Genomic DNA, 24824 nt, shown 5'->3' with positions numbered 1-24824 from the left:
TCAGTCAATAACAGTTCCTTTCCATAAGATCTCTAGCACCTTCCTTTTCTTCCTCCAATAATCTCCTTAACAATGAAGCATATAGTCTTTATTCCTCTGCATTTACCAAGCTTTCAGCAAATTGCAAGAGTTAATCCAAACCGGGGCCTCTTCCCTTAGGCTCTGTAGAGTCTTTAGTGGAAGAAACAGCTGAAGGGACGGGGGAGTGTGGCCAACAGAATAATGGCTCTCCAACGATGTCCACATGCTAATCCCTAGAACCTTTGGATGCATTAGGTTACATGGTAAAGGGGCATCAAGGTTGCAGGTGGAATTAGGTTGCAAATCAGCTGACCTAAAACTAGGGAGGGTTGCCTAGATTATCCAGGTGGGTCCAATCTAATCACTTGCTTCCTTTAAGAATGGAAGAGGGAAGCAGAAGGAGAGAGTTGGAGAAAGCGATGGGAGGGTGAGAGCAGGGTCAAAGATATGCTGTGTTGCTGGCTTTGAAGATGGGCCATAAGCCATGGAGTGTGGGTGGTCTTGAAAAGCTGGAAAAGTATGGAAATGTTGTGGACCCCTCTCCCCCAGACAAGAACGTATCCTGGCCAGGACCTTCATTTTAGCCCGGCTTCTGAGCTACAGAACTGTAAGCCAGTAAATTTGTGTTGTTTTAACCAAGTTTTTGATAATTTGTTGTTACACCAATAGAAAACTAATACAGGAAGTTAGAGGTGGAGGGGAGAATGTGATGGTGGTGGTGATGGTAAACCGAGAATGCGTCAGGCATGGAACTGGGGGATTTATATATGCTATCTCTTCACACACTATTGAAGCAGATATTCTAAGTTTTCTAGATTAGGAAACCGAGACTCAGAGTCCCAGTAGCTTTTCCAGAGACACACAGGTAACCAAGTTGGTAGGTACACGGGCCACCTGGAACTTCAAACCAGGTCTGCAAGTAGTCCTGCTATGCAGGGTCTTAAAGCTCACATACCAGTCAATGCAGGGATTCCTGCTTGAAGGAGGGCTTATTTTTTCTTTGGATGGTGCTTTTGAAGGCTCAGCACCTTCTAGCTCATGGCTCTATCATTCCCTAGCGTCTCAGTGGCCTCTGCATTCAGTTTGTAACCTCTGGCCCAGAGACAAACATCAATTCTCTTACCTTGCATTGATGGGAACTAGTCACATGCTTACATGAGGCTGTAGTGGGAGCTGGGAAATGTAGTCTCTGCCTGGGCAGCTGCCTCCAGGTTACAGCTCTACAATACGTAACAAATACACCAGCACAAAAGTCTATATAATGTGTTTATTAGTGTATAATAGTCCAGTGTGTAGGTATCAGTGTCAGTAGGACATGTTCTTTGAGTTCTTCTGTATTTTTTGACCTATCCTGATTGAAAACAGTAGCAATTTTTAGGAGTTACCAGAGCTGTAATCTGTGACTATAGTACACTTTCTTTCTTTGAAAAATTAATTAATTGTTTTGCCAACGATTTAAGCCTCTGTATAAAGTATATTTGAAAAATATAATTGATGTTTCCATATTTTTAGTAATTTTCATTGTTCTAGTTTTGCAAGTCTAGTAAGATAGCAATTGTTTTACATTATTATACATAAGTAGGATTTTACTGTGCCTTTAGATTCTTGTAATATAATTTGGTAATCTGAGGTCTAAAGATTTTTAAGTTAAGGTCACGTGCCGCATAACAAAGTTTAGGTCAGTGCCCCACCGCATGTATGACAGACTATAATGGAGCCAGAAATCCCCATCATCTAGCGATGTAGCTGCTGCAGTGTCGCAGCGCAAACACATCACTCCCAGGTTTGCTGTGATGCTGGTGTAAAAAATGTCACTTGTTTGTGTACTCACTATAGTGTACTTTTTATCCTCATTTTTATCCTTTCTACTTCCAAAAAAGTGCGTTTGCTATAAAACAGTGCTGTGTTACTGCAGTAGCAGCCTCCTCTGTGTCTTGCTCACCGTGTCTCCTGATCACACCGTTTTCCCTGTGCTTGATTTAATCTCGTGCTGTTTTGTGCAGTGACACGCTGTTCGGGCCTGTAGCCTGGGAGCAGTGCGCTATCCCGCACAGCCTCGGTGCGCAGGCGGCTGGCCGTCCAGGTCTGTGCACGGGGTACTCTGTGATGTTCGCGCAGCGACACAACTTCTAGCGGCGCGTTTCTCTGAACATAGTCCCAGTTAGGCAGTGCGTGACTGTAATTGGAGTTTTGAATTTTCAAAAGATACCTTATGTATTTTTTTATAGAAAGTGCCATAAATGTATAATGAAAATAAAATTTGTTTTCAAAACTTGGAAGATTTGGATGGGGTCCTGCTAATACTTGGTTAGAGCCTCGCTGGATCTTCAAAGTCCTAAGTACAGAATGCTCAGCGTGTTCTGAGAAATATTCATTTTGATTTTAGCAGTGTATTTTCAAAATTATGTAAGAGGGAAGTCTTTATATATCAGTGGGAACAAACCGCCTGTAATTTTCTCTTACACATGTTTGGAATGGATACTTCGTATTACTAACCTATAGCCATTCTCTTTTATTTATTTATTTTTATAGCCATTCTCATAACCAGTATCTGATACGATTCCATGCTGACTTTTTAATAATTTTATTGCCATGATTCGCTTTTTGTTCTTACCAGCTAATTTGTTTTAAATTGGAATTATTTTTTTTAAGTATAAATCTTTTATTGTCATTAGTACTTGCAGTTTATGGCCAGTAGTAAAATTTTCTAGTGTTTTTAAGTTACTGGTGGCAAAAACAGATTGAATTAACATATATTCACTTATATTTCTCATTTTCTAGTTCATATGAATGTTATATACTTAAGTTAGCTCGCCCCCTGCCCTGGCTGGGTGGCTCAGTTGGTTGGAGCATTGTCCCGTACACCAAGAGGTTGCGGGTTTGATTCCTGGTCAGGGCACATATGTGGGTAGCAGGTTCAGTCCCTGGCCGGGGTGCATATGGGAGGCAACCAATGAATGTTTCTCTCTAGCATCAATGTCTATCTCCCTCCCTCCCTCTCTCCCTCTATTTCTCCCTCCCTCCCTCCGTTCCTTCCTTTCTTTCTAAAATGAATAGAAACATATCCTCGGGTGATGATTTAAAAAAAAAAGATAGCGCCACCCCCCCAATAAAAGAGCATTGGAAGTTAATTACTTTGGCTCATTATTCTGCAGCTTTATCTTAAACATGATTAAATAATACTTAAAATCATGTTAACTTCACAATGTTATATAAATAGTGCCATCTACAATGGAAGATTAACAAAAGGGTCTCTTTCATCACAGACAGTTATAAGAATGAATTTCTACAAAATGAGTAGACTTTTTATCTTTAAACCACTTTTCTCTTAATATGCTGCCCTAAATTTTTGAAAGAAAGCATTTTGCATGCTAGGAGGTAAGAAACACAAGGAGAGCCATTATAATGAAATTTAAATAATTCACTTACATTTCTCTGCCAATAAAATAAAACATGTTCTGTTAGAGTTTTTTTTAATAAGCTCTAAATTATGTCTTACAATTTACTATTATTATAGAAGAAAAAACTCAACACAGTCATCTTCCCAAATCAAATATTAATGTTTTCCAACAACAGATTTGGCGATCATTCAGAGGCAAGTAATATGATCATTTTTATATTTTCAAATATATCTGAACGGCTGCTGATGGCTCCCCAAATCAGGTCAGATGCACTCTCTGCAGGCACATTGGCCAGAGGTACTGCATGTTCCAAGGGAAGATGTTCATTTCACAGTCAGCCTCATCTATTTTCCAGGCCTCTACATTTTTCATACTAAGTAGCAGCATCTCACTCTATGAACCACGGGGTCTTTATTAATTAAACAGCATCAACAGGGCTGATTTATTTTCTCTCTTCTCAGTCGAATTACCAAGCACATAAGCCGGGGAGCAAACATTTCGAATGCTCTCCAAACCAGTCGATCTGGGATGAGCTCATCATACAGCGCTCGCTAGGACATAAAAAACTGAACAGTAAACACACAGATGCCCCATTCCATCATCATAGGAAGAATTCCAAGCTTTTCTCACAGTAATCAGAAAGCCCTAGTTATCCATCAAGCTAGCCACGGTCATTAATTGAATGTGTACTCATTGCCAGGCACTGTCCGTGCCTCACCTGATTCCGAAGCATTGGCTCTGGAGGTTTTTAGGGAAGACCCGGGTGAAAAGTGTGCTTGACACACAGAGCACTCTCTCTGCTGCTGAAGTTTTCTTTTCTTTTCTAGTAGTAGCTGTTCTCATTGCATGTTTGGTATTTAGGTGTGTGTTTTTAAAATGTCCAGACAAGCCCAGCCAGTGGCTCAGTGGTTGAATGTCGCCCTATGGACCAGGAGGTCACAGTTCGATTCCCGGTCAGGACACATGCCCAGTTGAGGGCTCGATCCCCAGTGTGGGAGTGCAGGAGGCAGTCGATCGTTGGCTCTCTCTCATCATTGATGTTTCTATCTCTCTCTCCCTCTCTGAAGTCAATAAAAATCTAGCTTAAAAAATAAAATAAAATGTACAGGAGAGCATATTGGGAGTATAAAATTAATTAACATTTTATGGCATTGTTTTTTATTTGGAGTAATATAAGGTGTTGCTTCATTGCTAAAAAGTGTTTAATGAAGGTTACTGGCAAGGATGACTTTCTGATGGAACTTCCTAAGATATTGTTCAGTCTACTAGTATACTAGTACCTACATTTTTTCTTAGACATTTTGTTTTTCTTTTAAACTAGAGGCCCAGTGCATGAATTCGTGCATGAGTGGGGTCCGTCTTGCCAGCCCCAATCAGGGCGGATTGGGGCTGGGCCTGTCAGGAGAAGGAGATGGCATGAGGTTGGCTGGCCAGCCCTCCTGGATCAGGGCCCAATCAGGGCCCCCAATAAGGGCCGGGCCAGCTGGGGGAAGGGGCCGCAGGTGATTGGCTGATTGGGGTTGGGGGTGCCGATTGGGGGTGGGACCAGCCATAGGGAGGGGCTGTGGGCAGTGGCAGAATGGGTGGTTGGGGGGTGCCAATCATGGGCCAGCAACCTGTGGGAGGAGCCATGGATGGTTGGCCTGCAGGCCCTGCCCCTGATCAGGGTGGGCAGGCCGATCTGGGGTAGGGATGGGTGGGGGGAGGGGCTGCAGAAGATTGGCGGGACAGCCCCACCTCCTATTGGGGTGGGGGGGCGATCAGGGGTGGGGGCTGCAGGCCAATCAGGATGGCTGGCCAGAGGGAGGGGCTGCAGGAGGTTGGCTGCCCAGCTCCGCCCCCTATTGGAATGGGGGGGGGTGTGATCAGGGGCAGGCTGGCTGGGGGGAGGGGCTGCGGGCTAATTGTGGTGGGACGGGCTGATGTGGGCGCAGCTGGCGGGGAGGGGGGAAGGGAGGGGTTTTTGGCCAGCAGGCCTGGCTCTTGATTGGGGTGCGAGAGTCGATCAGGGGCAGGCCGGCAGTGGGGAGGGGCTGCGAGGCTGGTGGATGGCCCCACCCCCTTATCTGGCCAGTTCGCTAGCCACAGTTGGTGTCATAGAGACGAGGTGCTCCATGCACTTCCTGGTGACCGGTGGTTTGGTGGTTTTGGTCGTGAGGCTTCTTGGCCTTTTATTATTATGACTAGAGGCCCGATGCATGAAAATTCGTGCATGAGTAGGCCTTCCTTCCCCCGCTGCCGGCACCAGCTTCCCTCCAGCACTTGGGATCCGGGCTGCATCCTTCCGGCTGCCCACAGGCACCCGGGACTCAGGCTGGCTTCCCTCGGGCCCCGCTTCGTCAGGAAGGATGTCTGGAATGACGTCTGGAATGATGTCCGGTCTAATTAACATATGACCCTTTTATTATTATAGATGGTCAGTTTAATGTTTGCATTTGGGCACTTATATTTTAAGCATGAGAATATAATTTTTTAAGTCAAATAGGAAAGCATGCACCTGGACTTACCTCTTAGGTCATTGCTCCCATTTTACCTGCTTCACAGGGCTTCCTTCTCTGACAGTCTTTCTTCCCACCCTCCCCGGTTAGGGAACATTGTAGGGGAGGGAGCATTTATAGTCATTTAAAGTCTCTTCTTTGGACTAACATACTGTAAATGGGCTGATAAATATTAAAGTATATATATAACAACGTTTTAGAATGAGCAAAACGGTCTCATCAGGGTATTTCCTTTAGCCCTAAACATGGACTTCGCCCAGGACGACGCGTCCTCATTTCCCCTTGCAGTGGCATTCACGCCCCCTTATGTTACACTCACTAGTATTTATTTAAAACCACCTCCAGTTTAGGAGCTTTGCAGCTTTATAAAGGCCTTGCAATGGAGTGAACCTGTGCACAATCAGCTGCGATAGTATTTCAGCCTCCGAATTAGACGTTCCATTCAACCACTTGAGATAACAGTCATGCGGATCACTGTGCAGAGAGGAACGCGTCTCTGTACCACTTACCCACACTCTGCGGCTGTGAAACTGATGACGTCTGGGCCTTACCGCCTTCACCTTGATTCTTAAACAGCTTAAACTCTTTTACCCAATCATGACCCCATCGGTGATCTTTCTCCATGGAAAGATGCACTTTTAATATGTGAACAGACAAGTTGAACAAGTTTTATCGGGGGATATGGATAGAATTTAGAGTATAGGGTTGACAACAACCCAAATGCAGTAATGGCAGTGAAAGTGACCATTCGTACTAAGTCCAACATTTGCAGTTACCGTCATCGACAGCCAGGAAAGCAAGTGCATTTTGTGACAATTCCCAAATCGTGTTCTGTAGAACACTAGCCCTGTGTGTGCTCGTAAGGGCACGCTAGTTTGAGAAAGATTGCATACTCTTGGAGAGTCTGAGAACACAGGTGTATGTTAAAGGTTCTGGGAAATCCTGGAATAAAGAAACCTACCTAACTACATCATATCTCAAACTTACGTGACCATAAAATTCTCTTCTTCATGTAAAGGTCCTTGGAACACACTTTGGGAAATGTTCCCCTGTAAGGTAGGAGATCCATCCAGAACCACAACCCTATTTGATCCTCAGAGTGCCAGCCCAGGAGGACTCGCCCGAAGACCTGCTGCTGCTTCTGAGGTTGAGTTTGGATAGGATTGGGGCGGAGGAAACTGAGGTGGGATGGATGAAGGCAGTGGGGGGAACCAGGGCCAGAAAGAATACCCACGGAAAAGAAACAGATGGCCGTAATTCCAGAAGCTCTGTCCCGCTCTCAGGCACTGGGCCAGCACGCTGGATTCAGGACACCCCTCCAGCTGCAGGTGTGTGGGTTACTAGTGCTGAGAAACGCCCCCCACCAGGTAGGGGCGCGCTCTGTGATGTCTCACCACCACCCCAACATGGCCTGCGTCCTGTGTACATCCTTCCCTACCTCTGCTTGTCACCTTCCGGAAACGACTAGTCATCTGTTGTGAGAACAGTTAGGCCCGTAAACGTGGAGAAAAGAATCCATTCCCGCCCTCCAGGAGCTTCATGTGCAGTAAGAAGGCCTAAAAATAAACGCATGTTGTCCTACAGCATAATAACAGGGAGAGATGGGCACAGACGGGAGGAAGCCAGAGGGAGATGTGGTTCTTTAGACTCAGTCGCCTAGATGAACCCAGTGAGAGAGGAAGACTGTCGCGGAGAAGGAAGCCCTGGTGAAGCAGGTAAAAAACAAAGCGTTTCATAGGATGGAGTACGTATCCGAGCCAGAAGGCACTGGCTGGCAGTGAATTTTTAGCAAGTGAGCAACCGTGTGGGATTTGTCGTTAGAAAGACCTCTTGGCTGGAGTGGAGCGTGAATTGGAAACGAACTAGAACAGAGACAGAGAGACAAGCCATTCAGTGACCCAGGCAGTAGCATCAGAGAAGGAGAGGAAGGAAGAGGTCCAGAGAGGCTGCCCCAAGGCAGCCACAGAGCTTGCGGCTGGTGACTGTCAGGTAAGGAGAGGCGAGGAATCCACACGATGAATCACTCTCCTGCCATTCTTGTTACCACAGGAGAAAACAGACGTGGTTTTTGTTGAACCTTAAAGCACATGTAAGACATTAAAAAGGCTGGATCCAGTTCCACCTGCTTCCCATCCCGGGACTGCAGTCGGTAGAAGCGGTGTCACTGGGCCGAGTACTTGCATGGACGGGTGGGACACGCTTCCCGATTGTAACTGCATTCCTTGTTCCCCTCAAGTCACGTAACACAGACCACATCCTGGATCCACCCCGTGGTGAGTGCGCTGAGCCTGCCCTGCTCCGAGGAGAACGAGGAGGACTGCCCCCGGGAGCTCCCCGACCAGAAGAGCTGATGGTTTTCTGCAGGAAGCTGAGTGCCGTGGTCCTCTCGCGTCTCTGTCCACGCGGACAGCCCTCAGACGCCATGTCTAAAACAGGAATGAACACACTACGTGTGAAAGTTGTGAAACGGAGACTGGAGTTAGGTGACTTTGGTAAAGCTTCTTGCTTTAACTGTATACATTCACAAGGTCAATTGCCACTACAGTAGTTCTGTAAGAATAATCTAGTCCTGTATTTTGAAGTCATATATAATTGCACATTTATATTTTGTATCCTTTTTATATAGAATTAGATCCTTATAATTTTTATATGCAGTTCTCTATGGAGAGTCTGATACAGTGAGTTCTATAATTAGGACTTATGTTGGACAATTATGTGAACATAGTGAAAGACTTCATTTATTGGGTAACTCACTAACCTTTCACATTTGTATCTTAGGAAAGTGATTTAAGCAAGCTTTTGGGCTTTTTTTTTTTTTTTTTTTTTTTATCACCAACAACTATCTCACAGGCTGAATACCGCCTGCATTTTTATGGGGCTTTCTCATTTACCTAAGGCTCTTCCGGTCCTGTTTCTTTAAACCATCCAGCATACCTACGAGGCAGAGCCAGTGCGTGATATCTGTTCTTGTTTTTTCAGTTATGGAAATAGTGGTTCAGAGAAATGAGGCGCCTTGTCCTGGAACTGAGGCGCACACCTAAGTCTTCTGATCCTCTGCCCAGCCCTTTGCCCTGCACCCCGCTGTCCCGGCAGCGGGAGGTCACAGCCCCGCACACAGGGCACCTGGGTCTGTTGACGCAGCTGAGCTCCACGCTGTGCTCTCGGGTGGCCGCAGAGATTCAGGAGGCACCTCTTCAGCTAAACGTGGCCCCACATCACCCTGCCTCCTCCCCCCTTCTCCAGCCCCGGGCCCTCACCTGGTAGGAACATTGTTTTGTGATGCTTCGTCAGGCTTCTTGCAACAGCTCATATTTTTGCAAAGGGCCTGGCTCCTGCACAGGATCTGCCTGGCTTAGGGTGCCCTTGCCCCTGTGCACATTTGAGGGGCGCTGATGAAATAAGGGCATCCAGAATCTCCTCTGCTGTCAGAAGAGACATCCTTGAACTCTTCTGCTCCGAGTTCAAGACTGACCTCATTATTGCTGGTGTCGCCCACCAGCTAATTATGCTTTACCTCTTGTTTTATCTTACTGTCAGGATGCCGGACCATGTCTGGCGGGAATGAGCCATTGAGGTGGAGTGCTAAAGGTCATCTCTCAGTGGAATGATTAAACCCGGGGCTGGAAAATGGGGGGAGGAAGTCATTTTCAATGTCCTGGGCATTAGGTACCGACTGAATAGGAACGAGGCATCTATTCTTATCCGGTGTTGTATTTTTAGGTACTACACTGAGAAAGAAAGGGAGTAAGAACCATTCACTGATCAGAATACTTGTTCCCAACGCACGCCTGGTAGCAGAGAAGCTGCTGTTCCTCGCTCTGGCCTGTGCTGCCCACTTCCTGAGCACCGCTTGCTGGTGGGTAAGAAGCAAAAAGCTTCTCAGGTGGCCAGAATTGGACAGCTTCTCTTACATTTTTAAATTTTAAAAATAATCTATTTCCATGAAAAATCAAGTAGTATGGAATTGAATAAAATTTAAAAAAAAAAAAAAGCCCATCTCACTTTCCGGAGGTGTAGCCGTCACTAATATTTGATGAGTATTTTTACTCAAAGGAAATAAAACTGTTAGGCAGCTTTTCTCTGGCTTACTATATTGTGGTCCGTTTTGTTGTGTGTGTGGGTTTTTGTTTTTTTTCATCTCAATACATAGATCGATGTAATATTTCAAACATCTGCATAAAGTATCACTATCCAGATAATCCTTGTGTAGCGTATAGCCAGCAAGCTATTGATGAACCCTTAGGCTGTCTTAAATTTTCTGTTACTAACAATGAATGTCACAGGGAACAGTCTTATGTTCATATTCTTATATTTATTGTATCCTTTTCCTCACATATCTATGTTTTCTTGCGCCAATGTGTCTACAGTGGGAATGCATTGATAAAGTAGATTGTTATGTCAAAGATAGATTCATTTTGATTTCGGTAGCTATTATACATTTTCCTCATAAAAATAGGATCAATTCATACTACCACCAACAGTGTATGAGAGCTGCTTCTCTCTACATGACTGGGCTTTTTCTGGTGCTAAGATTGCCAATAGCTTTCTGTTGTTTTTATGCTTAGAAGAGTAGCTTTCTTTCCATCGTTGTCTGAGGACCTGAACTTTGTCAACAGTAGGTTTAGATGTCCTTTAGCAGCAGACACTGATTCGCTCTGTGGAGGGGAATCAGCAGTGACGAACTCACTGGATGTCGAGCACATCATTACCCGAAAATACTTACCTTCCCTCCGTCATATATATGATAGTCTTGAGGACCGACTTTTAACAAGCTCGCTTGGGTGAGAGCCCTTGGTAAAGTGCGAAGCACAGTTACAAACACACCTACAAGTGCTTTGGGCCTCAGTTTCCCCATCTGTATAAGGAGGATCATAATCCCCTGCCTCTTCCCAAACCAATTCAACTCAGCCACCATTTCCGGAGCACCTGCTAAACGCCAGACAAGATATAAGGACTTGAAGTTACCATACGAAGCTCATAATCTAAAACATTTTTTCCTTTGTTTTCTTTTTTCTCCAAAACTTTTTCTTTTTCCTTAAAGGAATAAGAACTTAGGGGTTTGTTTAGTAGGAACCCCTGAAGAGACGCCCTTTATCACTCTCTTAAATTTGAATAATTCCAAAATAATAACACCTTTAAGTAGAAATGAAAGAAAGAAACATATGTTTGTAGGGCCTCTCCAATAGTGAATGCAAAGCAGCTGTAAAAATACAGCGTCGAATGACACTTTCATACACTGCCTGCGAAATGAGAAAATATTATTCTTTATCTAGGGCCAAAGGGGATGCTTGTGTTTTTCCTGCTACGTGAAATGCAGTGTTGCATTTTACACGGTATAGAGCAGAAAGCACTGAACTATCATGAACACAACTTTCGTGCTCTATGGCACATGATTTTTGAGAAGATGAACTTTGCGCAGAAGAGGCCTGCGGAACTTAACTTTGGAAATAAAACACCCAAGATGTTTTTGTCACAACTCTCCACGTGTAATCTCATTGCCTGCATGGTGACTGTGTCCATAGCAAATGCTGTTCTGTAATTGCTTTCTTCACATGATTTTTACATTTCAATAATACTGCTTTTGTTAACTTCTGTTGTTTGAGTTTGACTCTTGGGTTGCGGGGGTCTGAGAGAAAGTGCAATCAGATTAATAGCTTGGATCCTCTATTCCATTCCCCCATCACCAGATTTTTTGTTATTGTTTATTGTCTTCCTTAATAACAGGAGCAATAATGGGAGTAAGCTCCATGAAGGTAGGGATTCATCTGTCTTGTTCACCATTGTATCCTCAGGACCTATGGCGGTGCCTGTCACATAGTAGGTGTTCAGTGCATGCTCATCACATTAAATGTGTAATGTGCTGTGCATAAGACTTAGTTCCCAGCTTCACTCTCCTGCCTTTGCATTCTTCACTTAACCACTTACTAACTGCTGCAGGATGCCCGGCACTTTGCTGAGTACCAGAGGTACAATGCTAAACAGATTTTGTGATCCTAGCCACCTTGTGATTCGCATTTTAGGGAAAGAACATTCAACTTAAATTAACCAAAGCTTGACCTTCCCAGCCACTGAGAGTTCATGGCCTTGAGAGGGAGGTGTGTGCGGCCTCAGGAAGCAGAGGGGCATGTGCTCTTTGAGTTTTGAAGGCCTGGCTCCTTGGGGTACTGGAAAGGATTTATGGTTGGGTCAAAGATTGGAGAGCACACAAATGAAGAAGAGCAAGGCTTTCCTACCACCTGTCTAGGAAGTAAAGCCCCTGGTCTGGGGGGAAGAAAGACCAAAATGTTGGTGGGACTCAGAAAAAAAGGGCATAGGCCCCACCTCCTAAGGCCACCTTCTTGGGAGCAGCCGAACCCCAATGATGTTAGTTCTGGGAGCAGAGGAGACCCAGTCCTCAATGTAGCCTGAGCTGGAAATGACGGCAAGGTGTGTGTGTCTAGGGAGATGGGCCCTCGGACAACCTCAGGAAGCTTCCTCCAGCCCAGTGTCCAAATCAGGAAACCAGGTGATTCCCGTGCTCCCCAAAGGGTTACAGGAGTAGCAGGAAGACCCACTGGTCCTGAGTCAGGATTTCCATTCACCTGCATGGCCTCTCAGTGAAACCCTTGTGGACAGTGACGTGAGACCGTCCACACCCAGAGCGCCTTGGCACTAGCTAAGGCGCCCAGAGTTTAGCACTGACTCCAAAGGATGGAGGGAACTGCAAGTTGGCTGAGGTTAGTGTTGGTCAGGATCCTTTATTTCCTGCTCCTGATGTTTCCTTCCTCGTGGGGGAGCTCGTTTAGAGCAGCACTTCTGGCCTGTCGCCGCCTCTGCACTCCCAGGCAGTGACTTACATGCTCAGTGAGTTTGGAATAAAGAGGAAGACATGTAGGCCCGGCCAGTGTGGCTCAGTGGTTGAATGTTGACCTAAGAACCAGGAGTTAACGGTTCGATTCCCAGTCAGGGCATATGCCTGGGTTGTGGGTTCAATCCCCAGTAGGGAGTGTGCAGGAGGCAGTCCATCAGTAATTCTCCCTCATCATTGATGTTTCTGTCTCTCTCTCCCTCTCTGAAATAAAAATATTTTTTTAAAAGAGCAAGACGTACTGTTTCTAGAACATTTCTTAAATAGATTTCTTTTTCTCTGTGCCATGCCAACACTGCCTATTTATTTTTGAGATCTTTCTCCTTTATAACCGGGATCATTGCAATGTAGGCAATATACCTTCTTCCCTCTCTCCCACCCCTGTCCTCATCAATCAATCCACCCACCATATTTGTCAGAATTATCTTTCCAAAACACAAATTTGATTCTGTTGCCTATTATCTGTCCCCTTCTGCTTTCTCTCCAGCCTCATTTTTCATCCTTAGCAATCACTCAGACTATTTTCTGTCTTGGTAACTCCTGCCTCATTTCCTCATCAGATTCCTTCTCATCCTCCAAGATGCCACTCTCGATTCGCCTCTCCTGTGAAGATCTTGATGCATGCCACCCTCCCCATGCCTAGCGTTGGCCGGCTAGGGATGCCACCTCTGCATTTTTCCTACGTGTCCAGCCCCTCTTCCCACTCAAGGTGGGGAAGAGAGGGGAGTAAGAACGTAAACCCCAAGAGGAGTTGCTGACCTGCTTGTCCAGACACGCACTGGGTTACTGCATTTATTTGCTAATTTATTCTTACCTAGTGAGCTGGGTTCCTGAGCCTCAAAAGCTTGGCATCTCCACATCGTAACAAAAACTGGAGCTCTGGCTAAAGGCAACAACTATTGTATGTCACGGAGGCGTCCCACTCAACACCAGCAGCTGGGCCAGTGCATCCGGCGGGGCTGGGGGGAAGAGGGGAGATGGGCCACTGCCTCAGCCAGGCTGTGCTTTCTTATTTGTCTGCTGTTGCATTGGGGTGTCTGTATCCAGAGAAGGTTAACTGGGAGGAGCCACGTTCTAAAATCCTACCTCAGCCCCCACCACTGCAAAGCTTTTAATAAGGCCTCTACCATACTGCTAGTATATTTGCAATTAATTTGTACAGGAACGGGAGATGTGTGTCTCTCCTACTAGACGTTGAGCCCTTTTACTTAGAGTCCACATACTGTTTTTTCATCTCTTGCACGAGGCATGGCATAGTAATGCTCGATATATGTTTCAGAATTTCAGAATACATTTTTAAAAGTGACTTCTTATATTCAAAAACTTGAGCTGTTTCCTGCTTCTGGCACAGAGAAGGCAAAGTGAATGAAAAGAAAAATAGGATGGACGGAACGGGTGCTGCTGATGAAGGGAGTGTGCGCTGCCTGCTTATCCATAAAACAGCGGGCTTGCAGTGGCGATGGCCAAGCACATGCTCAGACATTGTCGGTTTGCCCAAGGTTCTGAAAAACCCCACAGAATGATTCGGGTATGGGAGGGTAGATAAAGCCCAAAAGCAAAATCCAAGATTAGTGCTTTGCAAGGCAGCCGCCCGCAAACTCCCGTCCGTGTGGGTTCATCAGTCATGCTGCTGAAGAGCCGGGTAGGCCCAAGGGAGCCGTGTATTGCCACAGCTCTCCTCAAGTGCAGAAATGATCCCATCTGCAGCTAAGCCCGCCGGGATTGCTTCGCTGTTGCTGTTCCACAGTGGAGAGATTCATTTTTCATCAGCAAAATATGGGGAGGGAAAACAGAAGGCCAAAGCAAACTGCGTGGATAATAGCGTTACCTTGACATATAGAGCTTGCAGGTCAGGTGTTTCTCGGGGAGGGAGTAGGAAAAGATGTTTGTGGGCACAAGCCGTCTCCATACATCGAGTAGTTTGATCATTCAGGGAAGCAATCCACGCATTTCATCAAATGCCAGCTTTTTACTTTTGCATGGTGATCCCATCGGTTATATATAGTTTTGTGATCGCCACAAAAAAATGTTAAAGCTCGCCCCAAATGAAATGCATGAAGTACATCTGTGAATAGTGCAAGTGCTCAATACTAGTATAAGGAAAATCTGAAAGAAACCGTGTGTGCAGACACACTGTGTATGTGTATATGTGTGAATATGGGTGTGTATATGTATATACCATATGTACATACTACTCCATATACACACTGTGGAAGAATGGAAATATTTAATAGACTCAGGTGGACAACATTTCAAGGACATGGCCAAAGCAGTGGTTCCTTACTCACCAAGGGAACTCCTGGTATCAGTCACAGACTGAGAAGTCATGACATTCTCTCAAGTTTCCCACTGTTGCTAAGATTGTTCATCAATTATATGCCTTCTGTCTCTTTGACTATCATATTTCTGATTAGTATTTCCCCAAATTTAAGGCTCCATCAATTATAAGACTCACCATTCTTTCATGCATCCCTAAATATGAAAAAGGCATCTAAAATATGACACAGTGCTTTGAATTTTTGTGTTATGGCCCTTTAAGAAAATCAAAGTTTTTTTGAACATATATTATTATCATGTGCAAGTACATAAAGGCAAATTAGACACAAACACACTGTGGTGTTCCTGAAATGTCTGTATATTCAGAGTGGACTCTTCTGAACCTCTTTTTGAGTCAGGGTTGCTGCTTCCGGTTTTCACAATGGCACCCTTCCTGCCATCTAAAGGACGCGTTTCTTAAAGGGGACCGCCATTGGTGTCTCTGGGAGATTCCGCCCACGTCTTTGACATCTATCCAGCAGTTCTGATGCTAAGCGTTTTCTTTAATCTTTTCAAAAGGATTTAATAGAAGATTTGTAGACAACACTCTGGATTCATATTCCTTCCTCAGATGGGCCTTAAACGCTTTACTCAGTGAAAATGAAAGGAGTAACAGTTCGTTCGTGCCACAGTTCATGCACACACAGGCAAAGAACTAGTTCATTACGGTTGCCTGGCTAGCATCATCAATTATAAGACACGTCTTGCAGTATGTTTGGTTCCCCTGAGGCGAGTATTTGTGTGGGTTAGGGAAAAAACAGTAGGGAAATCGAGGAAATGCTCAAAGTTAGGCAGAGAGGGGAAATTTTCTTGCAAGCCTTCTGGAAATCCTTGTCTCTGTTATAAGGAGCTGTCATGAGAATTACCTCCAAGAATCTGAAGGTCCAGAAACCATCCCAGAGAATTTGAAAATCATCGTCTTATCTGTGTCACGTGGAGCACTCAGCCAGTCAGAAAGCTGGCAGGAGCTAGAGGCTGACACAGATGTCCAAATACCGATGCTCCTTACAGATATGAGGCGGGGTCCCTAGGCAAGGGATGGTGGAGCACCCAGAAACTAGCAATAGAAGCCATTTCCGCTTGGACTGAGGGATAGGGGAAGACATAACGTTGCGAGACCACTGGGAACTGGGTCACGGAGGAGAAGCCCTGCTGGGACTGCAGCGGGGAAGGACACAGCTACTGTCAGAACAGGGCAGCAAAGCCGGAAGGAGCTGACAGGCGGGGGCGTCCTGCCCTTGCCCTCCCCCCTCCCTCCCTGCTCCTGCGGGGGCTTCCCACTGCTGGGAGGAAGCCTGGCCACAATGCCCAGCAGGGGAGCCCAGGAGGCAGGCCCCAGGGCCCCACCTCCTCCTGGGGTGAGGGGGCAGATGGAGGCTAGCGCGTAGGAGTGGCCCAGCGATTCCTGATTAGGATGCAAGCGGAGATCTGCTACCCGAGAAGTGTCACCAGAATGAGCTCATAAACCACTCGCTGCTTGGTGGGTGATTCCGCCGGCCTCAGGGGCATGGGTGCTGCCCATGGATGAGCTGCGCGCGGCTTTACTCTCACAGAGCAGCCAGCCAGCCCAGCAGGAGAGGCAAACAGACCCAGCAGAGGAGGAATCTAACCCAGACACGAGAGATCAGGCAGGGCTTCTTGGAGGAAGCTCTCTGTCTAAAAGGAGACTTAAATGATGAGCGTTAGCCAGGTATGTGGGGGAGTGGGAAGGTGGTAGAGCCTCCTGAGTAATGGCAGGGAGGCGACAGAGCGTGATACAGTGGGGTTCAGTGTAGCCATAACATAGCTTCGGGGGGCGGGGGGGCCAGTGGGGTGGAGGCAATGGGAATGGCCTGCAATAAGTCTGGAGAAGTGAACAGGGTCAGATCTGGAAGGACCTTGTAAGCCACAGTAAGACGTTGGACATTATTCTAAGAACAAGAGTGAGGAACGGAAAGATTTGAAGCAGGACGATGGCATAACCTGATTTATGTAAAAGCTCTCCAAGACGTGAAGGGTGGATGGGCAAGGAACAAGGGTGGACTGGCCCCTGCCATGGCTGAGCCTGGCCAAGCGTCCCCACGTCCCTGAGCCTCTCTCTGTGGCCCACACGACAGGCATCCTCAGGGCCGCCCAGCCTCCCTCCCTGGACTGAGGCAAGCAGTGGAGGGCCGTGCACAGGCTCCGGCAACTGTCCAGCACGCTCATGATTCCAAGGAATGCTGCGATGGTTACATTCCCCAAGGAAATCTGCACGGTGAGCGGAGCGGAGCGGAAATGGAGAATGGAGCGGCACCGGGCCACTCCCCAGACAGGAGTGTGTGCATTCCACGGGTTTCGAAACGGAGATCCCGTCCTTTGCGGGATGGCACGTGACCGCTGTCCAATGAAGATGAATTGATAGGTGGCCGAGCAGCACTTGGTGTTGTTTTGTTTTCATTGTCGCAGGCGCTCTAGGACCGCAGAGGGGAAACTAAATTAGTGCCATATGCCCGTAAACATCCCTCTGACATCTCTGCGTGCGACGGAAGATGACAACGGCTATCAGAGCAGGAGGACCGTGCTTGAGTGGGAGGAAGCACCGAACACCTTTTGGGAAATGAAGCACCTCCTGGTGGCCTCGGCAGCTGTGCGGCTTCCTCGGGTGTGCCCACCTGGAGCTGTGGGACGCCCGTCTCACCAGGACTGCGCCTCGATTCCAGGAGGGCGCCTCCTCCCGCTCCCAGGCTTGTGCAGAATTTTAAACGTCGCAGTAATCCCATTTCTCCCCCAGGAGAACATGAAGTATCGTTGGGGCTTAATGGAGATGAACAAATGATCAAATGCCGATGTTAGTGATATATCACATTGGAGGAATTACATCTAGCCCACAAGCTGCAGAACCTCTGAATTTTGTAGCACAATAGGAAATAAAATAGCAAAGGCTACTGTTTCTGAGTCTCTACAGTGTACCCACCCTGTTCCAAATAATTCACCCCTATCACCTCATTTAATTCCCCTGACAGTCGATCAAGGTGGGCATTATCATTTAACACACAAATTCAGATCAATTCATTGACCTACTCAAAGCCACATGGCTGTGGGGGTGCGCCTGTCCCCCCACATAAGCTATAGCCTTGGCATCGTTACTGAACTGCTGTAAGCCTCGTCCTCAGGGTGGACATAACAGGAAGACTGAATTCGTAAGACCCTGGAGGATCACGTTAAATGAGATGTCACGTGAGGCACCTGTCTCAATGCAGGGCCTGCTCCCCAGGAATCACCCACCACATTAGGGTTCTCCAGGGAAACAGCACCCATAGGAGATGTGTTCAGGGTGGGGCACACGTGGACTTACAGTTGTGAGTACGCGAAACCCAGAGGTTTATGTAATGGTGGCACCTGAGAGGTCCCACCGCCCACAAACAGGACCCAGGAGGTGCAGTTTCAGTCTGAATCCCAAGGCCCGAGAACCAGGAGACCCAAGTTCCAGTCCGAGCGCAGGAGAAAACCCATGTCCCAGCTCAGACACAGCGAAGGAGGATGCTCTCTTCCTCAGCCATTTGCTCTAGTCAGGGCTCGGTGGAGTGGATGGAGCCACCCACGTGGAGAGATCAATCTGTTTTACTCAATCTACAGGTTCGAATGTTGCCCTTATCCAGAAACACCCCACAGACAGGCCCAGTATTAATGTTTAAGCGAATATCTGGGTGCTCCCTGGCCCAGTCTAGTTGACCCATAAAATTAACCATCCCGCTTACTCAGTGGTGCCCTGATAGCAATACTGTTGCTATCGTTATTACTGTGCACTTGGCATTCTGTGTCTGTCTAGTCACTGTATCACATCCCCTCAAAACCAGAAACAGTCATCCATATAATGGTAATGAAATCAAAAGCCACAAACAATTTTTTCTTTCCCGTAGAAAACATTTTAACATCTTACAGATTTAGTTCATGGCAAGGGTTCTAACTACTTGGGACTGTTCCCCCTAAAACTCCTGGGAAAAGTGGGAATCTATGTTAGTAACTAAGAAATAGGGGAATGCCACAAATTGATCCCTAGAGCGCGCGCACACACACACACACACACACACACCATACATACACTCAGCCTAATTAATAGCTTCTTTCCAGCCCTCTAGGCCAGGACTATGAGTAGGTAACTAGGCAAAGAAAAGCTTAGACTATAAATTAAAAGAAGCCATACCCTAGGGCTGAGGCGTCTCATTAATCTCTCCAATATCACACTAAATATCAAGGAAAAAAGTGTTTAAATCTGAAGGCAAAAAGATATATATATTCATACTTTTAAAAAAAATGTTCCAATACATTTTCCTGGACCCAGACCTCTACCGCATTTTCTGAGGTGCCGGGTTTTCCGCACGCCAGCTCCAAGTGTGAGAGAGGAGCCGGAGAGAGCTGAGCTGGAAATGCAGCCCTGCCACATGCCAGCCTCGTGACCTTGAGCCAGATACTCATCTCTGAGCGCCAGGTGCTGCCTCCACTGGGCATAAAGCCAATTCCGCATAGCTCTTCAGAGGGTTAAGGAAAGGGCCTGATTCTTGTCTGGCACTTAATAAGGCCTCCAAAAATGTGAGCTTCCTTTCCGCTCTCCATCTCCCACCTGGATAAGGGAAAAAGTCATCTTTCCTTAAATGACTCTCATTTTTAGATGCCTGGAAGGTGGCATTTATTCTTTTCTGTGTAAGGAGATAGCTAGAACTAAAGCAACCATCAAGCCCACTGGTTATCAAACTGTAATGAGCCTTCTTAGGAATTGTGGGGTAAGGAAGTGAGTTCAGGTTGGATTTCCACCTCTGTCCATACCTCCATTCAAATGGAGTTCATTTTACTTGCTTTTGAAACTCTAAAGGCTCACTATCCTATGAATAATGATAATACGGAAGAAGATTAACCATTTACAATATTGAAGCCAAGATTCAAATCATTTCAATCTATGAAGTTGTGTTAACATGACCCTGAATTGCTAGTGTCCCTAGCTGTCTTCCATAAACAAGTATAAATCCTATTTGAAGAAAGAGATCATCATAAGCCTTTCCTCGTTTTTCATCAGACAGTGTCCAGCACACAATCAAAAGGAACAAGGCACGAGGAGAAGACAAGTCAAGAATCACAATAACCAAGACAAAAGACAGAAAGTAGAAAAAGGTCCAAGGAGTTCTCAATAATAGAATCACACATTAGTCATAGCCTTTAGAATAACAGTGCTTATAAAGAAGACAAAAGCCAAGATTCATAACTATGGCAAATAAGTGGAAACTACAAAAATAATCACAGGAAACTTTAGAACTAAAAAAAAAATGCAGTAACAAAAATTAAGAACTCCATGCTTGTGTTTAACAGCATCTAAATACAACTTAAAACAGGAAGATAGAAGAAAATATCTAAAATCATGCAAGAAGGAACAAAAGGATAAAAATATAAATGAGACTTAAGGGCATATGAAATACACTAAAAATGGCTAACATATGTGTAATGAGAGTCTCAGATTGAGAATATAGAAAGAATGGAAAAGAAGAAATATGTTAAAAGGAAAAGAATGAAAAAAGATATGCCATGCAAAGAATAACTGAAAAAACTAGTGTAGCTAAACTAATAAACCAAAATTTAAAAATTAGAAAATACTTTCACCTTGGCCAGGTGGCTCAGTTGGTTGGAGCATCATCTTACACACCAGAAAGGTTGCAGGTTCAATTCCTGGTCAGGGCTTATGACTGAGTTGCCAGTTGGATGCCTGGTTAGGGCGCGTGTGGGAAGCAACTGATCAATGTTTCTCTCTCACATCGATGTTTCTCTATCTAAAATCAATGAGCATTTTCCTTGGTGAGGATTGAAAAAAAAAATATTTTAAACTGAAAGATCAGGAAAACAGTATGTAAAAATACTTACAGGATAAATCTTACTGGAAATCTCTACTTTTAAATGTATGCATTGTAAAAGAAAAAAGACTAAGAAGTCATGAGCTAAGCAATCATTTCAACAAATAAGAAATAGGAGAGCAAATTATAATCAAAGAAAATAGAATAAAGGAGAAAAATAGTAGAAGCAGAAATTAAGGAAAGAGAGAACAAATTTAGAATTAACAAAGACTACAATTGATGCTTGGAAAGAGCAATAAAATCTATAACTGTCTGCCAAGACTAATCAAGAAAAAAGAGAACAAGGACAAGTGCCAATGTTAGGAAAGGAAAAGGGAAAATCATTACGGATCTTATAAATATTAAAAAGAGTAAGAAATACACCAATTTTAGGTTATTAATATTAAAATTAAACACAAAAGCTTACATTAAAAACACAACTTTTCAAAACTAACACAGGAAAAGTAGAATAGTATCTGAATCATCCTATAGCGTCAAAGAAATTGAATCCATAATGTAAGCTTTCCTCAAAGAAAACTGAAGAGCAATTAGTTTCGCCAATATATTCTACCAAACATTTAAGGAAGTCATAGCCAATTCTACAAAAACTGCTTCAGAGACCAGCATAAAATGGAACACTCCCAAGCTTATTTTGAGGCCAGCAAAATCTTTATGCCAAAAATCTGACAAGGACGTTACAAGAAGTGAAAAATCACAGGATGGTTTCAGCCATGAAGAGGCAACAATTATACACAACATATTAGCAAACCATATCCAGCAATGTTTAAAAAGATTAATACATTATGACCAAGGAAAGTTTATTCCAAGAAACAAGATTGTTTTAATATTCAAGAAAAAGAACAAGTAACCCACCACATTGACAAAATAAAGGCTAATCATCATATTTTCATTTTTGCAGAAAAGGCATTTAACAGAAGTCATCTCCATTTTAGATTTTTAAATCTCAGAACAAACTTGAAATAGAAAGAAACTTTTTTAATCTTATAAAGGGTACCTATAAAAAAATCCATAGCAAAAAATTATTCTTAGGGTGAAACATCCTATGATGCCCCATCACTCAAGATTTCATCACGTACCTCAGAACAGCATACAATTTAAACCTTATGAATGGTTTATTATTTATTTCTGGAATTTTTAGTTTAATATTTTTGGACCATGGTTGGCCACAGGTAACTGAAACCATGGAAAGGAAAACCACGGTTAAGAGGGAATCACTACAGAAAAAAATAGTCCCCCCTACAAAAAAGTATCTCTTTCTCTGTATTCCTTTTTTAAAATAGGTAATTCATTATTTAATATATTTTATTTATTTTTTACAGAGAGGAAGAGAGAGGGATAGAGTGTTAGAAACATCAATCAGCTGCCTCCTGCACACCTCCTACTGGGGATGTGCCAGCAACCAAGGTACATGCCCTTGACCGGAATCGAACCTGGGACCCTTCAATCCGCAGGCTGACTCTCTTTCCACTGAGCCAAACCAGTTAGGGCTCTCTGTATTCTTTTCTCTTCAAAACTACATCCTCATTTTTCATGGATGACCAAAAAAAAAAAAAGAACAAGATAAGATCCTTCAGCATTTCCATAAGAGAACCCAAATAAAAAGAGTTCATTCCTCAAATCAAAAGGGACAAAAGAAAGCACACAAAGTAACCATTCAGATGAGCCGCAGAGGCTGTGGAGCTAAGGAATTCACTGCTGGCTGGAGCCGCCGTAGGCAGGCAGAGTATTCTGCACATCTGGTCCAGACCTCTGCTGAGCGGCTGCCTCCCTCAGGGAATGTTTTGCCATGAGCAATGCACCCTGAATGGCCAGCTTTCCCTCCAACGAGCTGTGCACAAGAGTAGGTTGCACACTCACTCACAGGGGATGACCTGCAGAAGGAAGGCAGAGAGGCAGCATGTTCATGCATGCGCAGAACCCTTGCCCAGAAGATGACTTATTACATTAGGGGTGATCAAGCTTCAGAAGGAACCAGGAACATTCTTTCATGCTGTTAGGAACATGCACAGCCAAGTATGTGCTCAACTGAGCTCCTCCCTTGGTTCTTGCCAAAGGGCTGATGTGCTTGCTGTACTGCTTTTTGCTGCTTTTTTTTTTTTTTTAACTGCAGGGCTGTATGGATCCCATTTTTAGAATGCCAGACATATTATGACAAGTCCCAGTTCTTGCAAGCCAACCCAAACCTGGCCGGGCTCAGAGTTGGATGCTATGCCATCCGGGAGCTGGCCCCTCTCCCTCTCTGACTGGATTCAGGAAATGAGGGCCTACCATTGACTCCCAAGGTTATGAGGCTGTAATGAGAACACATCCAAATTCCCTCCACAGGAGGCTGCCAGGAGCCTGGAGGAGGAGGAAGGGGCATCGAGAGAAGGGGGTGGCTGTGAGGGAGATGAGCGCCCCCCTGCAGAGGTGTCAGTCAGGGATATAGAGGGACTTAGAGGGGATGGGAGCCCTCAGAGAACATAAACCTTTCGTGAGCATCTCTAGGACAGACAGACATCTTCACTCTGACAGAAGAGCCCAGAGGACTAAATCATCACGGTGAACTCGGTAGTAAATGTACTGGGGACGCTGTGCTGAGCTCTAATGCATTTTCTCATTGAACCTTCTTGATGTCTCTCTGACAGGGCCTTTATCCCTTCCATTTCACAGATGGGAAAACTGAGGCTTAGAGAGGTTATGCAGAAGCAGTGAGAGTTTAAGTCACAACTGGGCACTTCCTTTCCGTTGAAAATAATGCATAGCCTAACAAGGTGTTTAGCATACCATCATTAGCATTCAGTAAGTAATTATTAATGAAGAAACAAATGAATGTTGAGTAAGGCAGGTCAGTACTGGTTTAATGGAGACCGGGCACTAATCAGCTGTGTGACTTTGGGTAAATTGTTTGACTGCTCTGGGTCACATTTTCCTCACCTACAAAGAGGAGTTTTGACTAGATGCTATCTGTGTTATATGACACAATGAATAAATCATATGGTGAGCCCGCATTTAAAATAAGCTATCCATCTGGTCTAACCACAGAAACACACCCGAGTCTTTCTAGAGCTCCATGTGGCTTAGATGGAGAGGACACTGCCATTAACAGAAGGCCCTTTCTCACAGTTGCCACTCCATTCTCGGTGACCAGATTGTCCCATTTGTCTCCGTCAAGAGCACTGCAACCACTCCCGATTTCAAAGGACCCACAAAAGGCTCCTCGCCTTCCTGGCAATGGAAATGCAGAGTTCTTTTCCACGAAATGACTGCAGCAGGACAGGAAAAAGCTATTAGATTCTGCTCAGAGCAAACTGACATTGAATGTTTTCAGACATACCTTTTCTCTCCTTAAAAAGTTTCCAGCCGAAACCGGTTTGGCTCAGTGGATAGAGCGTCGGCCTGCGGACTCAAGGGTCCCGGGTTCGATTCCGGTCAAGGGCATGTGCCTTGGTTGCGGGCACATCCCCAGTAGGGGGTGTGCAGGAGGCAGCTGATCAATGTTTCTCTCTCATCGATGTTTCTGGCTCTCTGTCCCTCTCTTCCTCTCTGTGAAAAATCAATAAAATATATTTAAAAAAAAAAAGTTTCCAGTCCCTCTCCCCTCCCTGAAAGTTGGGACTGAAAGTTACAACCCTCTAGTCACATGGTTGGCTCCACTGGCCACCAGCCCCCACCCTTAGGTGCTGTCCAGCTGTCACCTCATTAACAGAACAAACGACACTTTTAGGGCTCTCATCACTTAGGAAAGAAATTCCTAGGGTTTTAGGAGCTATGAAGCAAGGACTGTGGATGAAGATCATATATATATTTATGAGAAATATATATTTAGTTATTTGAGTGAAAAAATATATATATATTGGAAATCACAATATAGCAGTAGAAATCCTCAAAAATTGGAATCTAT

At 45.1% G+C, this 24824-nt stretch overlaps 1 protein-coding gene across 6 annotated transcripts in view; it reads left to right on the top strand.

The window, feature by feature from the left end:
- The window catches only part of STXBP4 (syntaxin binding protein 4), a 172620-nt gene that overhangs the window by 103417 nt on the left and 44379 nt on the right, over positions 1-24824 (top strand). For 3 of the 6 annotated variants that reach the window (XM_079797218.1, XM_079797219.1, XM_079797223.1), the window contains one exon: positions 8157-12861. The exons of 1 other annotated variant lie outside the window; for it this stretch is intronic. In XM_079797218.1, coding sequence (XP_079653344.1) covers positions 8157-8271 — 115 coding nt within the window. In that variant the 3' untranslated portion in view covers positions 8272-12861. Of the gene's footprint in view, positions 1-6938; positions 12862-13327; positions 14114-24824 lie in introns of those variants that run through there. 2 more of the 6 variants (XM_079797220.1, XM_079797221.1) reach the window with 2 other exon arrangements.

This window comes from Cnephaeus nilssonii (assembly GCF_951640355.1).
Source record: "Cnephaeus nilssonii genome assembly, chromosome: 19".
Taxonomy (NCBI): Eukaryota; Metazoa; Chordata; class Mammalia; order Chiroptera; family Vespertilionidae; genus Cnephaeus; species Cnephaeus nilssonii.
This window is presented reverse-complemented; position numbering and strand designations above follow the sequence as displayed.